The 17523-nt window shown below is 42.3% G+C and overlaps 1 protein-coding gene across 7 annotated transcripts in view; it reads left to right on the top strand.

The window, feature by feature from the left end:
• Positions 1 to 17523, top strand: part of CIBAR1 (CBY1 interacting BAR domain containing 1) — a 1541282-nt gene that overhangs the window by 334421 nt on the left and 1189338 nt on the right. For 6 of the 7 annotated variants that reach the window (XM_044067346.1, XM_044067348.1, XM_044067349.1 and 3 more), the window contains exon 3: positions 17388 to 17456. The exons of the other annotated variant lie outside the window; for it this stretch is intronic. In XM_044067346.1, the coding sequence (XP_043923281.1) occupies positions 17388 to 17456 (69 nt within the window). The remainder of the gene's footprint in view (positions 1 to 17387; positions 17457 to 17523) is intronic. 7 annotated transcript variants of the gene reach the window in all.

Below are 17523 nucleotides of genomic sequence, written 5' to 3'. Positions count from 1 at the left end.
TCTGACCCGAGTCGAACTGCATTGTCCTTTTTATCTGCTTTAACGATACTCATGCAATAGTTAGCCAAACCTCTACACACCCCTGAATAAACACCGTAATGTCATATATAGTCTTATATTCTTGTATACAAAGAACTGTTCTGTTTTTAATGTTTATTTTGCTGCTCTTGGACGTTTTAGGTTTGTCTTTGTAAACTGCTGCAGTAGTTTGTTTTAGTGACCCTGTTAGCTTTGTAAAAGTCAAGCCTATTTACACTGTGTTAACTATAATTTGCCTTTCTCCATACCCACTATTCCCCTTTATAACAAATGTGTGTGTATTTTTGTCTGTTCTTTATTTCTCCACATTATAGCTAACCTTTCCCTTTACTAAGCCAACTGCGAAACCCTGACCTGAATCTCTAGGTCATATCCAACTCACCAAGGTCACCAGCAAACTGTAAACGACTAGTGTACGTTTCATTTTTGCAACATTTCTACTTTAGTCAGTGTGTAAAATGCATTTGCACACACCCCATGGGGTGGGCTCTCTTCCTCTCCTGTTCTCCTGTTTCTATCTTTCTCACTTGCTGTTACTTAGCCATTTTCTATTTTTTTCACTTATTTAACAGCCCATGGATGTAAGTTAGTTCCTTTTCACTAAGTTAACCTAGCCAAATCATAGCTACAGTTGGTGAAAGTAGCAGAGGTATATATCTTTTCTTTTTTCTCATTTCTGTTATTTATATCCCTTATACTCTGCAGTCCAACTACTTACTGACCAGGAATGTAGATTAGCTGATTGTTTCTGGCATCACTTTGCAACCTGGTTCTCTGGCTCATCCTGCTCCATTCGTCCTCGCTTTTGCTCGGGCTCACTTCGCTGTCCTATCCTACCCCCTTTCCCAACCACCCCAACATACACTAACTTTATGTTCTATCCTCCTTGACCACACACGCTCTCTCCACCCAACTTCCTCCTTAACCCTCCAATCATCAGACATTTCCTCCACTCCCTAATTTTTGCCTATCCTTCTACAGGCTCTCACGTACACCCCCCCCCACCACCACCACCACTTCGTACCTAGGTAATCCTTTTTCACCTAATTATCTCACTTAAGCAGCATCATTATGTATACCCCAAATCTAAACTACTCAAACAGCTTCTTACTTGTTATACTTCTCACACCCATTCTCACTCATACCTTCTATTCTACATCATGTCACTGCACACTCACCTACTGTCACCTTTCTCCAACCATAGCCTTCCCCCAAGGTTACTACTCTACCACCTACTTCTTACACTATAACCCCTTCAATCTTTCATCTCTCAGACATTTCTCTGCTTAGACTCAAGATATTCCAAATTCCCACAATCCCTCTTAAACCTAAACCAAAATACTACAGCCAATATAATTACTACTCATCTCAAATTAGTCTTTGCAAATCTGCTACTGTCAAGTGACATTCTTCCCAACCCTGGTCCAAACCACAACTTTTTCTTTTCAGCTCATTCCTCTCACCACTTAAACACCACCCCTGGTACTAACTCACAAACTTTTCATTCCTCTTCCACCACAAATCTTTCTTTTCTATCCATAAATATTCAAAGCATCATGAATACAATCTCCCCATTCCATGCCTGGAATTCACTACAAACTCCTGACATTCTCACCCTTTGTGAAACTCTGCTTAAGCCCCACATAGCTGACTCAGAATTTTCTCTACCAGGCTATAACATCTTCCGGCAAGATATACTTAAGAAAAAAAGTGGTGGGGTAGCAGTCCTGTACTCCAATCAGCTCTCCCTTCACCCTCTATCTACTACTCTTCCTGACTTCCACCCTGCTGAAGTTCTCATTGCTACCTGTAAACTAAATAACCACAAAAAACTTATAATTGCTTCCATTTACATCCCCCAGGTAACAACATTCCTATCCTAGAGCTCTTCCTCTCCAGGATCTCTCAGACTAGCTCTTACGAAACATTTATCTTGGGCGATGTCAACATTGACTGGAATATTCTTAACACTGACTTTCCTAGCACCTCCATTAACCTCTATGGCTTCTCTCAGCTGATACCTACCCCTGCTCATCTGAATAAACACAGCTACTCTGACCCCATACTAGACTGGATCCTTACCTACAACCCAAAGTCCTATTACAACCCCTCCTGCATACCTGATTTCCTCAATGACCATCATCCCATCTTCATACTTTGACACTCTCCCCAACTTCACAAAACCCAGCAATAGACTGACATAAGCGCTCTGACTTTAACCCAGACACTCTCAACCACTCACTATAAATTGGTCCTTCCTGTATGATCTCCCCCACAAGGAAGCTGTCCTGTCCTTCAACAATATTTTCTAGAAACACTTGACTCCCTTGCCCCCATCAGGAGAATAAGAATCAAATCCCACTTTGCCCCCTGGTTAACAAAACACACTTATCAACTTATAAAAAGGAGAGAGTGCATGAAAAAAAAATCAAAAACTGCCCCTGATTTTCAGTCCTATAGAGAGTTTCGTAACCTTACTAAAAAAGGGTCACCCTTGACAAAAAGAACCATTTCCAATTACCATTAAATAATCCTCACTCCAACCCCCAAAAATTCTGGCAATCAGTTAATAAGCTGTTAACATCCTGGAAGCCCCTCTTCACTTAACCCATGCCCAGACAGTTCCCCCACTGATACTGCTACCTTTCTTACCACCTTCTTTATTGACTCTGTCTGCAACCTAACCAAAAGTAACATGTCTACCTACCACTCTTCCTCCCCATCAACCCACACTACACCTTTCACTCTGAAACCCATCCCCATAGCATATATCAAGTTACTTCTTAATAAATTAAAAACTTGCTCTCCATCGGCTGACAGTCTACCTCCTCAATTCCTGAAACTTGCTGCCAACTCTATTGCTTACCCCATCTCCATCTTAATCAATAGGTCGATCAAAGAAAATATTGCACCTAACATCTGGAAGAAATCATATGTCATCCCCTTACGTAAAGGTGGCAACTCAACTGACCCCTCCATTTTCAGGCCCATTGCCATTTTATCTTCCCTGTCAAAAATTCTTGAAAAGTACATTCACAAACAGTTTAATGACTACCACCTTCTAGAAAATCTCCTTACCCCTACACAACATGGTTTCCAACCAAAGCACAGTACAGCCACAGTTCTGCTCTTTTCACCAATTCTATTGCAAATTCTCATAACAACAAGTTAATCTCCTGCTTGTTTCTAGACCTCACCAAAGCCTTCGATAGTTTCCCACCAATTGCTTCTATTCAAATTGTCTACGCTTAATCTCTCCAGCTCTACTCTTCACTGGTTCTCCAGTTGTCTCTCAGATTCCAAGCAGTTAAATGGACGTCTCCGTTCTCTCCCTTCCTACCAGTAAAGAGTGGGGTACCTCAAGGCTCCATCTTTGGACCTCTTTTATTCAATATCTTTACTAATGACCTATACTCTTCTTGCCCACTCACTTTTGTCATCCAATATGCTGATGATTCCACAATCATCTCCACCCAAGAATCTTTACACTCTGTTGAAATATGGTTAACTTCCAATCAATTGTTGCTTAACCCAAAGAAAACTAAACTTTTTTCTATTTCTCCCTACATCTCTCCCAACATCATAAACATACCTTTACTGTCACTTCACTTAACAACACTATCATCTCTGTTGAATCCCACATTAAATTGCTAGGAGTCATTATTGACAGCCAATTAAAAGTTAATCTCCATATTCAGCAGTGCATTAAAAAGACACATCAAAAGCTAGGCCTCTTATATAGGCATAAAAAATTCCTCACAAATACCCCTAGGCTCTCTCTTGCACAAGCTTTCCTACTGCCCACCCTACTGTATGCTGCCCTCATTCTCACTTACATCCAAACCAATCTTTTGTCTAAGCTGTAAGTCACCTATAATAAAATAGCTAGATTCGCTGCTAACCTACCCTACCGCTCTCACCATTGCCTAGCTCTAAAAAACCTGCACTGGTTAGAATTTCCTCATCAACTCCTACTACCCCAGCTTTTCCTGGCTCACTCCATCTTACATGAACCCTCCTCCTCCCCCTTTCTCTCCCCACCTTTATTCATCCTTATACACCCAACCGAGATCTCCGTAGTACCGAACAACATCTCCTACAAGTGTATAAGTCCAATAAAAATATTAGTAAACTCCTCTACAGCTACTCAGTGGCAAATGCTTGGAATAAACTTCCACTAAATGTTAGACAGATCCCACACCCAATATCTTTTAAAAGCACTCTAAAGGATACTCTCCAAGTGTCTTGGATGTGCTCTTGTAATGACCCTACACAACCCATTTCTCCTCCTAAAGTTACTACCACAGCAGCCTTTTTACTGCATTCCCCTCTCTGCTGCAGCTCCATAAAGACTGATAGTTAATTGATCCTTTTTTAGCCTTACAATAAATTATTGTATGCATCTCTGCTTACTGTTGTACATAGGTCTATTTCAAAAAAGTTATTACTGTTTTTACACATACTTGTACACAGTATAAATCAATCTATTGACCTTTTTATCATGTTGTTTTATCTTTCTCTTAGCTGATTTGTAACTTTATAATTGTCTTAGATTTTGTTGTTGCTGCTGCTTTATTGACTTCTTTTTTATTTTTACTGTTCATGGACCTTTTCTCCTCTGGCCTCTGCTGAAAAGGGGCTGTTTTTGCCCAGCCAAACTAACCCGGTTAACAAATGTCAAATAAAATAAAAAATAAAATATATTTTCTTATAAGGACATTAATGTTAAGTTGTCAATCTCGCCTTCATTCTTGCTGGATGGGTTCGGAGCCGATCCTCGGCTCCGACTCGGCACTTGCTAAGCTCGAGAGTCACTTTTACCAGCTCGAGGCAGCCCCATATCCCATGATGCAAGGCGGTAAATACCCAGATCTCGTTTGCCGCTTCGCTGATGAGGTACTCCTTTTACCAGCTCTTGGTAAGTAATTTGTTATTCAAATATTAGTCACCCCATCCCTCTTTTTTCTCACATTTTTTTAGTGTATTTGTCACTTTTAGATAGTTTTATGGTCTCTAGCTCCTAGTTACTGTTTCCCTAGTTGTTTTTTTACTTAGTCGGGCCTTCAATCCTCTCCCATCCCTTCCTGTCAGGGCGTGTGTGTGAGTTTATATTTCTCCCTTTTTAAGTTAATTTTTCTGAATCTGGGACTGTGTGAGTAGTGTGTTTTTGTGTTGTTCTCACTATGTCCAAAGAACCGAGGGTCTCAGGCTTCAAGAAGTGTGACTCGTGCTGTCAGAAGATGTCTCTGACAGACGGTCACACTTCTTGTATCTATTGCCTGGGACCTCTCCACCTGCAGGACTCCTGTGCTGTCACTCTTTCAGCCAGAGAGTCCTGCAGGAAAGGAGAAATAAATTAATTTTAAGAGGACTACTTAAACCAGAGGGCTCCCCGGCCAAGTCTGCTTCGGGTCAGCCCTCTAAGACCTCCAAGGCCCAGGCTTCTGTTACTAAGCCTCCGGCCATGGCTCCGACTCCTTTGGAGTCGAGATCGGCTCCGGCTGGAGCCGATGTCATTCTGACTAAATCTTCGGCACCGATGGCTATCGGTGCCGATACTTTGACTGATACATTGGTGTCAGCTCCGACCGGCTCCAACCACCATGTATCTAAGGGTTCGGTATCGGCGCCGACTGGCTCCGATACCATTATTTCCTTGCCTGTGTCGGCTCCGGCTGGAGCTGACACATCTTTGACCAGGCGTGGAGCCGATAAGTTGTCGGCTCCTTCTGGAACCGAGGGTTCATCGGCTCCGATGGCTTCGAGGAAGAGTTCCAGGTCTCCCTCTTTGGAGCCTATACTTTCGGCTCCGACCTTCCCTCTTCTTTCGGAACGGAGCCATCGGAGCCGATCATCTAGGTCTTCCAGGCTCTCAGACCATGATTTGGAGAGAGTGGTAAGCAGATTATTAAAATCACAGGCACTAGCCCAGATGCTTCATAGTCCGTCTCAACAGACGACTACCAGTCCACACCCTCTTCAAATTCCTCCTTCGACTCTCCTCCAGAGCTCGGAACCGGAGTCTATTGGAATAGTCACTGCTGTGGCTGTGGGGCAGATACCACCCCTTTCTGCCCCTTCAGCTACTACTCTTATCTCCTCCTTGAGACCTTCCTTGGAGGGATCCGGTGGTCGGGCTACCCTGGTCTGCTCCGAGGGGGCGAGTGGCATCGGACCCTTGTCCGACCCTGCTCTCCCCCTCGGGGCTTCGGCCTTGGTGAGCTCAGCTCCGACATCTGCCTCGGAGCCTTCCCTTTCGGTGGGCCCGGGAGCCCCCGTTGCTTCGGAGCGGGGTCTCTCGGATCTCCCTGGAAGGGGAGCCTTCGAGGTGATGAGGAGTGTGCTGGCCCCCGGGCTCAGTCAGCAGTCTATTCCCTTAGCTCCTCCCTCTGTGGTGCCTGTAGATGTCTCTTCCCACTCTCTTGCTCCCGGACCGAGAGATCCATCGCCTCAGGTTTCCCCACTGGGAAGAACCCCCTCTTCCGAGGATTCTCCTGATCCGTCAGGAGATCCTCCGCGTAAGAGGAAGCACCTAGACTCCCCTGAGTCTACCACTTCAGATACCGACTTGGATGAGTCGGAGGGGTCCCCAAGATCCCCCTCTGAGGATGTCTCTTTTTCAGACATCCTAGAACTCCTAAAACAGAGGGGAAACTGGCCCTCCATTAATCCCTCCGAGGATGAGTCGGTATACCTAGAGGCTTTTGGATCTCGACCCTCCACCTCCTGGGTGTCTCCGCCTTTCGACCCCCTTATGGAGGTGATAGCTCGGAAGGCATGGGCATCTCCTGATTCCGTGGAACCAGTTCCCAGGAGGCCTTCTAAATTTATTACAGCCCCTTCCGAGAAACAATTTCTTACAAAAGGTGTCCCTGTTGATGCCATGGTGGTGGCGGCCGCCACCAAGAAGGAACTTGCAGATCCTTCCGTACCAGTCCATCCTCCTAACAAGGATTCTAGGACCATGGACAGGTATGGTAAGCAGATGTTTTCCTCAGCGACCTTTGCCATGCGTTCGCTGAATTATTTATGTCACGTCACCAAACTTCAAAGGGACATCCTTAAAGAATTAGGTGAAGTAGTACAGGATCCTTCAGCTGCAGGGTCTCAGGAGAAGATTGCTTCTCAGCTAGGAATCCTTAACTCCATAACCAACTCCTCCATGCGGCTAATTTCTTATGCAGCAGATGGAGCGAGTAGAGCTGCAGGGACAGGAGTGGCCCTTAGACGTCAGTCCTGGATGCGGCTCTGTAATTTTGCAGACCCCTTTAAGGCGTCCTTCACAAACTCTCCCTTTGATGGGTCAACATTGTTTGGTCCTCAGGTGAAGGATACGTTGACCAGGTGTGAGCAAGACGGCAAGACTCTTTCTGCCGTAGGAGTCCGCTTTTCCACCCCTTCTAGGCCTTACCCCAAAGGACAGAAGGGGGGAAAGATGTGGTTCCGAAAATCTCAGGGAGTCACGCCGGACACACGTGGTCAGTTTACCCCTAGAGGCAGAGGGGGTAATAACAATAGACACCGCCCTAGGGGCAGAGGGAGTCCGCAGAACCAGGGCAGCAGAGAGCCCCTCTCTGACAAGCCCTTCCAGCATCCCTGAGGTGTTGCCCGACTGTCCACCCTTGGAGGCAGTCGGGGGAAGATTATCGCTGTACCCAGAAGCCTGGCTTTCCTTTTCACAAGACAAATGGGTACAGTTGATCATATCCGAGGGTTACAAGATTCCTTTCGAGGAAAGTCCCTTCCCTCACAAAAATTCCCTTCCAGACGTTCCACCCGGTCTAAGGGAAATTGCAAAATTAGAAGTATCAAAGCTTCTACAAAAAAGGGCCATTCAGCCAGTTCCAACAGACCATTCAGAGCCCGGAATCTACTCAAGGTTCTTTTTGGTTCCCAAAAAGACGGGAGATTGGAGACCAATATTGGACCTCAGCAGACTCAACAAGTCGGTGAAAAAGACAAGATTTCGGATGGTCACACTTCAATCGATTTTGCCCTTCTTAGGCAAAGACAACTGGGTGTGCTCAATAGACCTTCAGGATGCGTACTATCACATAAAAATCCACAGATGCTCCAGAAGGTTTCTCCGCTTTCGGCTGGGGTCCAGTCATTTTCAATTCAGAGCCTTGCCCTTTGGTCTCACTACAGCCCCCAGAGTGTTCACCAAATGCATGGCAGTGGTCACGGCTCACCTGAGACGTCAAGGATTCCAGGTGTTTCCGTATCTCGACGACTGGCTCCTCTCAGCCACCACCAGACATCAACTTCTCCAAGCCAGAGATTACACCCTAAATCTCTGCACTCAGTTAGGAATTTCGGTCAACTACGAAAAATCCTACTTATTGCCCTGCCAATCTATTACTTTTATAGGCGCAAATTTAGACACTGCTCGGATGTCAGCAAACTTAACAAGCCAGAGAATCCTAGATATCCAAAACCATGTGCGGATCATCCTTGCCAGCAAAAAGGTGCAAGCCAGACTGGTCCTGAAAGTATTGGGCCTCATGGCAACTGCCATTACTCTTCTTCCTTTGGCCCGCTTTTACATGCGTCTCCTTCAATGGATGTTGTTCACCGAATGGTCCTTCCAACAGCTTCCCATGCGTCACCAGATCCTGGTGACACAAACTTGCAAAAACCATCTATCCTGGTGGATTTCTTCTCCCCAAGTCCATCAGGGCAGACCCTTTGTTTTCCCGGCCCCGGTGGCCACAGTCACTACGGACGCCTCCCTGATCGGGTGGGGGGGTTATTATCAGGGCAGGATGGTTCATGGGACGTGGCAACCATTTGAATACCACCTGCACATAAATGTCCTAGAGATGAGAGCAGTGCTTTTAACGTTGCAAGCCCTCAACGACTTTCTTCCCTTAGGAACGATTGCAGTTCACACGGACAACATGTCCGTAGTGTGGTACATCAACAAGCAGGGCGGAACCAAGTCCTATCCCTTGTGTCGAGAGGCTCTCAGACTTTGGCAATGGGCGATCTCCTCTCATCGGTTTCTGGTAGCAACGCATATCCCTGGGAAAACCAACATTTTAGCGGACAGATTGAGCAGAGCTATACTCATGCCTCACGAGTGGTCTCTCAAGCAATCTATAGTGGAGGAGATTTTTCAGAAGTGGGGCTGCCCATGTTGCGATCTTTTTGCTACTCCCCAAAACAGCAAATGCCCAGTCTTCTTCTTCTCTCTTCCCACTTCCGGGCCATCCCCCCAGAGACGCTCTTACCCAAGATTGGCCCCAGGGACTTCTTTATGCCTTTCCTCCTTTTCCATTGATACCACAGGTACTCCAGAAAGCTACCGTTTTGAGAGCCAAAATGATTCTCATTGCCCCGTATTGGCCTCGACAAATTTGGTTTCCGTTCCTTCATCGTCATCTTTTGGTGCAGCCGTGGCATCTGGACCCAGTGCCAGATCTTCTGATCCACCAATCGGGTCAGCTGCATCGGTCCATTCCTTCTCTCAACGTCACAGCTTGGTTGCTCCACTTCCTTCCTTAGCCAGGCTTCCTATGATCTCTAACCCTGTTAGGGATATCATAGTAGCTTCCCTTAAATCCTCTACTAGAAGGATTTACTCTAGCAAGTGGAAACGTTTCTCCCTTTGGGCAAAATCGAGGAACATAGATCCCTTTACTGCCCCTGTTCATGCAGTTTTGGATTTTCTAGCGGAAATCTTTCACTCGGGTTCTTCATCTTCCACGGTCAAAGTTCAGTTGGCTGCAATCTCGAACTTTCATGTCGGGTTTGCAGATCACAACATTATGTCCCACAAGCTTTGTAAAGCTTTTCTGAAAGGAATGTTTCTCCTGAAGCCTCCTGTCAGGAGTCCTCCTCCACAATGGGACCTAAATCTAGTGCTGACATCCTTAATTCTTCCTCCTTTTGAGCCAGCTGCTTCATGTTCACTAAAGTTTCTTTCGTGGAAAACACTCTTCCTTGTCGCTATTACCTCGTCTGGGAGAGTGTCAGAACTTCATGCCCTCTCTGTTCGTCCCCCATATTTGGTCTTCCACAAGGACAGAGTATCCTTTAGAACTAATCCATCCTTTTTGCCCAAGGTTGCTTCAAAAACAAATTTAAACCAATCCATTGATCTCCCTGTATTTTTTCCTAATTACTCCAACAGATCGGAACAAAAATTGCATTATCTAGATGTTCACCGCCAACTCAGATATTATTTGGACAGAACAAAGCAATTCAGGAAGTCTGATCAGCTTTTTCTTTCTTATGCTGAAAATAAGAAAGGCCTCCCTGTTTCCAAAGTGACCTTATCTAGATGGCTATCTTCCACCATTTCTGACATTTATCAACTTAGGGGCAAACAACTGTGCTCAAAACCAAAGGCACATTCCACTAGAGGCCTAGCCACTTCTACAGCTTTTCAGGCTAGGCTACCCTTAGATACTATTTGTGCAGCAGCCACTTGGGCTACTCCTCATACCTTTGTTTCTCATTACAAATTGGATTTGGCCTCCAGGAGTAGAGCCAGTTTTGGTTCCACGGTTCTCAAGAGTCTGTTCCATTGAGCCACCCAGGATAGAGGTGCTAGGGACGCGGTCCCATCCAGCAAGAATGAAGGCGAGATTGACAACTTAACATTTAGAAGTTATGTACCTACCATAACATTCCATGTTAGTTGTCTTCTCTCGCCTTCTTTCTTACGACCCTCCCTACTGTCCCCCTTGCCTGGACAGACCTTGATCTCACTTGTCCCTGGAAGATTTTTTTTCCTTGGGCACCAGTTAGTTCTAGTTTTAATTATCTGGTTTCCCCTTACAGCCCTTTAGGCTAGTTGCTCTTCTTTCCTTAGTGGAAAGTTTTTATGCTAGGCAGTTTTCCCTCTAGGTACCAAACGAGATCTGGGTATTTACCGCCTTGCATCATGGGATATGGGGCTGCCTCGAGCTGGTAAAAGTGACTCTCCAGCTTAGCAAGTGCCGAGTCAGAGCCGAGGATTGGCTCCGAACCCATCCAGCAAGAAAGAAGGCGAGAGAAGACAACTAACATAGAACGTTATGGTAGGTACATAACTTCTAATTTTAAACCATCTTCGGGTATTGCCATGGGGTCTGCTTGTGGTCCACTTTTTGCCAATATCATCATGGCATAAGTACTTATACAATTGCTCATTTATGCCATATATATCCATTTGTATACACTATTTTTACTTATTTATTTTATTTTTTGGATGATTTATTTGTGGTATGGTAAGGACCTCCAGATGAGGTGAATGATTTCATTTATTATATCAATGGAACTGCTTCCTTTTTACAATTTACCCACAACATTGCTTGTAAATCTATTGACTAGTTGGATGTTACCCTTACTATGGATGTTGAAAAAGGAAGATTTTCATCTAAAATCATTAGAAAGCCAACTTACTCAAATGCCCTTCTTCACTATAATAGTTGTCATCTATACCACCAAAAACGAGCCGTAGTGAAAGGCCAGTTGGTAAGGGTGACGAGGATGACATCCAGTGTGGATGATTTTATCAAGGAATGCCATATCTTGAGGGGGATTCACTTCATAATCTCGAAATACTGAAATCTCGAATTTCAGTATCTTGAGACCATGAAGCCAAAAATCCATAAACTCAAAACCCCAGAAGCACGAAATTTAAAATTGCGACTTCTACACTAAACATACCACAAACACAAACATACACCTCCCTACACATACACAAACACCTACCCTACATACAAGCAGGGGGGGCAAGCTACCCTGCACCCCCCACCCCCCCCTACTTAAATATACCTTCTCCGAGGTCACACTACACAGACAAACACACAAAAACACCACCACACAAGCTACATTCCCCTCGCACACACATCACACTAACAAAACACACAGACACACACTAAAGCCCCTATCCAAAACCCGTAAAATGCAAACACTTACCTACATCTCCAACCACCCACACACACACCGCAACACCAGAATCGCTAATTTGAAATCTCCGAACTTCGGGGTTTTGAATTTCGCACTTTTGGGGTTTCGGTATTCTGCACTTTTGCCCTTCTGATCTCGGGCTACTGAAATTTGGGATTTCAGTAGTTTGAGATTCTGAAGGGAACCCCTTGAGGGATATGTTTGTTAACAGGGGATATCCTACCTCTATGGTTGATTTTTATTATTCAGGAGGTAACGAACAAGAAGAGCAATAATATGAATGTTCCTTTACAGGTCCCTAAAGCCATACCTAGACTTGATACAACCTCTGCTGAGGCAGTTATACATCCTGTCGCAACCTGTGATCCAGTGCAGTGTTGTCACCTGACATGTAGAAAATTTAGTGATAGTTTCAGGCGAGCTTTTGTAAGAACTTATAGTAGTGATAGTGACCAAATTCCATCTGTCATTACTAAAAATTGGCAAATGATTTCTACCAACAAGGAATTGTATGATCAACTTGGCACCCAGCCTAAAATTATATACAAGAAAGGCTGTTGTTTTAAGAAGTTTTTTGAAAGCCTTTCACTTAGTGGGAAGGATGCTGATGAAAGACAATGGCCAAATGTGGGACATGTAACCAGTGTCGATTTATTCTGGTAGGGGACCATGTTAAGGTGAAAGATATGAAAGGATTAATATTAAAGGACATTATAAATGTCACATGCAGGGCATTGCTTACATAGCTCTATGTAAACAATGTCCTGTATTTTCTGTGGGGAAAACAGAGAATAAGCTAAGACAGTGTGAAATTAAAAAAAAACTGAAGACTGCTAATGCATTGTATAAGCATTTATCTAGTTATAATGACCATACGTTTTGTTTCTGTATTTTGGAGCAAGTTGAGCAAAACCCTAGACGAGGCCCCTGGGCAATAATTTTAGAACAAAGAGACTTATGGTGGCATCTCTTTTTAAATGCTTCTGGGTACCCAGGTCTTAAAGATATTTTTAGTATTAGCAGTATTTTAAAGATGAGGGCATTTGAACGATAGTCTAAAATATGAGTTTTATATCAAATGATTTTTAATATAATATATGTTGGGTCGAGTGCATTTGTATTGGTTATCCAACTGTTATTCATTAAAGTTTAGGGATATATCCTGTACCTTTAAATCATAAATAATTTCGTATCACATCACCTGCAGGAAATATATTTATTGTATTGGAATGAATGTTGGATTATATCTGAAGAATTCTACTTTTCGATAGATGAAAGCCCTTATTTGTATTGTTCTTATTTTGTATCAATAAAACCATTCCATGAGTTTGGCTTCCATTTTAATTTCTTAATCTATAGATTTACCAGTGTTTTTCTTAAATTTTCAAACAAGGAAGAATATATTCCACACATTCTAGATGTGCATCGCCAGCTCAGGTTCTATCTTCCATCGAATACAAAAACTCAAAATCTCATCAATTTTTTATTGCCTACTCTAAAGCTAGGCTTGGCGTAGCTGTTACACTGTTCAGATGACTATCAGATTTTAACTTTTGTCTATGCTGCAATGGGGTTAAATTTACAGTCCAAACCAAAGGCCCATTCAGCCAGAGTAGTGGCTTCATCAACAGTCTTTTCTAAAAACACTACCCATTGATGACATTTGTGCAACAGCAACCTGGTCCACTTTGCATAACTTTGTTACTCATAAGCTGGATGTACAATCCAAGACTCATTTCTCCTTCAGCTCCATCATACTCAGAAATGTCCTTCCTCGATACCACCCTGTAAGACAGCTTGGAAATCTGTCACATATGTTGAAATGGAATAAAATAGACAACATTGGATAAGAAACTTGTATACTTACTGTAATTATAGATCCATGTTGCCCGTTTCAACCTCCCCTCCTAACAAATCCCCTTGCCAAATTAATTTGTATGGATTACATCGAGATAATCAGGTGATTACCTTGCTACAACCTGTGACCAACATTGTCAAATAGTCTTTGTCAATTTTTTGCTGGTCCCTCTTCAGTTTTTGAATTTAGAGTCTCCCCTATTTTCTCACTAATAGGTATGAACTCTTTCCTATAGGGCAAATTTGATCTGAAGTATTAGATTAGAGTTATGGGAATTATGGCTGGGGGGAGGAGTCAGAGCCCCAGAACCATGGAAGCTTCAATTTCAGTGCCAAGGTCGGATCAGATGTCTCATGTGTTGAACTGGATGCAGATCAGACAACATGACTCTATTGTTATGGTTAAGTACAAAGCTTTTATTTCTGTGCTATATAAAATGTGATTTATATCACATTTTATACAGATAATGTTAAGAACAAAAATTGTTTTGCTTACAGTTACTTTTTTCCCTTCCTCTTAATATCCTTCCAAATGTTAATGACACAAAATAGGGTATATGGCTGTTAGTCCTTCACAAGTTTAACCAAGTCATGAAGATTCCAATTTTTCCTCTTTTTTTTGTAAAGCCATGTTTTACAAATGCTTTATAATCTCACATTTATTCACTGATTTCAGTGCTTCTGGTCTTCTTACTGTTCATTTCCACCCTCCAACCCCAGACTCTAGTTCAAGTCCAAGGTACTTCTGATTCTTGTAGTAAACTGCTGTGCTTTTTCTGTCTCTTGAGCATTTTCCTTTAGAACATTGGAAAATGTTTCTCTGACAAAGTCTCTATGAGCTTTATTATCAGAAGAATGAGAAACAGAGTCCCCTTTTGTTTGTTGGCTCACTCTTTGTTTCATAAACTTTTGTAGTTCCTCTTTAGCCTATTCTTCATCAAAAAAATATCTTTGATTGTCCAGGAAAAAATATTCTGAAGACAGCTGGATACAGCAGCTTGAATCTCCCACCTGCCTCTTGACATTCTTTGATTGCTGGGATAAATGTACTTCTCGTTTGCCTGGTGTACAGTAAATGATCATTTTCCACACTATACTGTCTCCAATTTTTAATACTTTGCCTTTTTGCCACAGTTTTGTCAGGATCAGCTCTTTCTGCTGCTATGATTGCATCTTTACTAATGAAGGTCTCAGCTGCTTTCTCACACCCAGGTTTGGAGCACACATTTGATGTGCTCTTTTAATTAACAAATCCTGCTATGGAATACCAGTTCAGTTACTTATTTGTACTTTTATAAAATTATTAGTCTGTTCCTTCCAGTTTCTGTGGAACAGCAGAAAAAAATGAGGTTTTCCCTGCCTTCTAATTCTACCATTTTTTGAAATGGTTCTTCTTGAGCAGTCTCATACTCAGTCATTCTGTTGTTCATTTCAGGCTCTGATTTTTGCAGTTTTATCTGTTCATCTGAATAGCTGTTTAAAGCTTCTTCCGTTTTTCTTCAGCCTTTTGCTATTTGAGTTTATATCCTTTTAGTGTTTAATTTATTATAGTCAGCTCTGAGCACATTTGAGTTATTTTTTTCCTCTAGACTACTGGAAGCCACGGCTTGCACCAGAGATGGATCTTGAACTGCTTTTTGATGAAAAGCTGCAGGATTCTTCCCAGTCAGGGTTTTCTCCATCATTTCTATCTGATTTTCTTTCAAGCTATGTTAAGTTTCTTCTTTCCTGGCATCCAAGTAGTGCATTTACTACTAAAACTTGCAGAGTTACTGACCCTTATTACTGATTTTCTTTTTTCACACTGTGAGAGCTGAAATTAAGCTATTGACCAGTTTGCAAACATCCTGGAAGTCGAGAATTAATGCTTCTTTTATGCCTAAAGTGGTCTTAGAGTTTACCTTAAGATGGACTATTAAATTCACTATATTCTTCCCTAAACTTAAAAAAATAAGGAGAAAAGATTCTTTGCATTTTGGATGTCACAAAACTCAATTATTTAGGAAAGCTGATAATCTCTTTTGTCTCCTATAAAGGTAAAAGGAAAGGCACACAGTGTCAAAGCAGACTGTTTTCAGAAGGCATTCTCATGCTATTGTCTTATTTCCAGATGGTTGTCTCATGCAATTGTCTTTTGTTATACTCTCCATACTAAGCTTGGCTTCCTCAGTAACTTTCTAGAAAGAGGTGGACTTGGAAGTATTTTCAAGCCTGCAACTTGGTCCTATGTACATAATATTACAAAACACCACAAACTGGACTCCTTTTCAGAGTGTAAAACAGGCCATTCCTGCACCATTCTCTAGGGGCTTCTGGAGTTTGAATTGATTTTCCTCCTCCCTTTTTCTTGCCCAGCTATAGTAATTGACCCGAATTGTGATCTAAATTTTGAACAGTAGATGTTCTAATAGATCGCTGTTGCAGTAGTTGCCTCTCCCTCCATCCTCCTCATTTTAGCTGTTTTCCTTTTGTGTTGCCAGTGTGTGGTTGTATAGACCCTTGTGTATGTCATTTTCTGTTGGGTTTGTTTCCCATAATTCTTTGAGTTCTCTCTTCTTTCCTTGGCAAAAAAAGCTGTTACTAAATTGGAGCTCTAACTGTGATCATTTTGGAGCTTTCCTTGAGCTTCTGACAGACCACTTAAAAAGCATCCTCGGGCTTTGGAAGCTAGCAGGTCAATGGGACAAGACTCAAGTTGCTAAAGCAGATCAATGGGACAAGACTCAAATAGCTCAGGCTTACTGCAGCAGTGATCTCTTAGAACAGATACTATTATTGTACTTTTGCTTATACAATTGTAGTTTCATTTACATCCCATTTAAGTTATTCATACTTGATTGTAACGTGTAAGAGCACTGATATTTTTGAACTTGCCTTGTTTCCATATATTTTGAAAAGAAATCAACGTTTTGTATTTATTCCTTTGACTGCTCCGGTATTTTCATAGTTAGAGAGGTTTGGCTTTTGAAAAACTAAAACCTGGTTTCCGAATAGTGTAAGAGATGGTATTAAAGGGTTATTCCTTCACATTTTGTTTGAATGTGGTGAAGTAGGATTTAGCAATTTAATTTAATGTTTGTATTTTTTTAGCTATATGTATGGTGCATCATAGTGGAGGAGGAAACAATCAAGGACAGTTTGCTGAGCCATCATTCATGAAACATTGTTTACTTGAGCTACTTTTCCAGCTGAATTCGCTTCAGGATTCATGAGCAGTTCATGTCTGAAACTGGCACTTTTTCCTGATGTGTAGCAGTCTTAGAACAGATACATATCACAATATAAAGTTTAATGGGTGGTAGAGGGTGTAGAGTTTTCTGTTCCACACCACTTTTCTTAATTGATTTGTTGTGGACTTAAGTTTGGGGAACATATCTTGACAAATTGCTGTTTATTGAACTCTCCAAGTTAAATGCATGTAATGTGGAACTGCTTATAATTTGAAGTCATGGCCCTTTGTGTAAAGTATGCAGGTTTCTAATTGAAAATCAAACCTGCTTTGCATTTTAAGCGTTATGTTATCTTACATTGTAATGACTGTAGCACTTCCCAGGTTTTACAGACTGTAGTTAATGTGTTTTTGTATCTAGGTTGAAAGGCTTGAAGCTAAAGTGCTAGAACCACTTAAAAGTTATGGCACCATTGTGAAGCTCAAAAGAGTAAGTATGCAATAATTAAATTCTGTTTCTTTCATATGTTAAGTTAATTGCTGGTAGTGTTGTGAAT

Source organism: Protopterus annectens, chromosome 3.part1 (genome assembly GCF_019279795.1).
Source record: "Protopterus annectens isolate FY-2018-M chromosome 3.part1, PAN1.0, whole genome shotgun sequence".
Lineage (NCBI taxonomy): Eukaryota > Metazoa > Chordata > Ceratodontiformes > Protopteridae > Protopterus > Protopterus annectens.
This window is presented reverse-complemented; position numbering and strand designations above follow the sequence as displayed.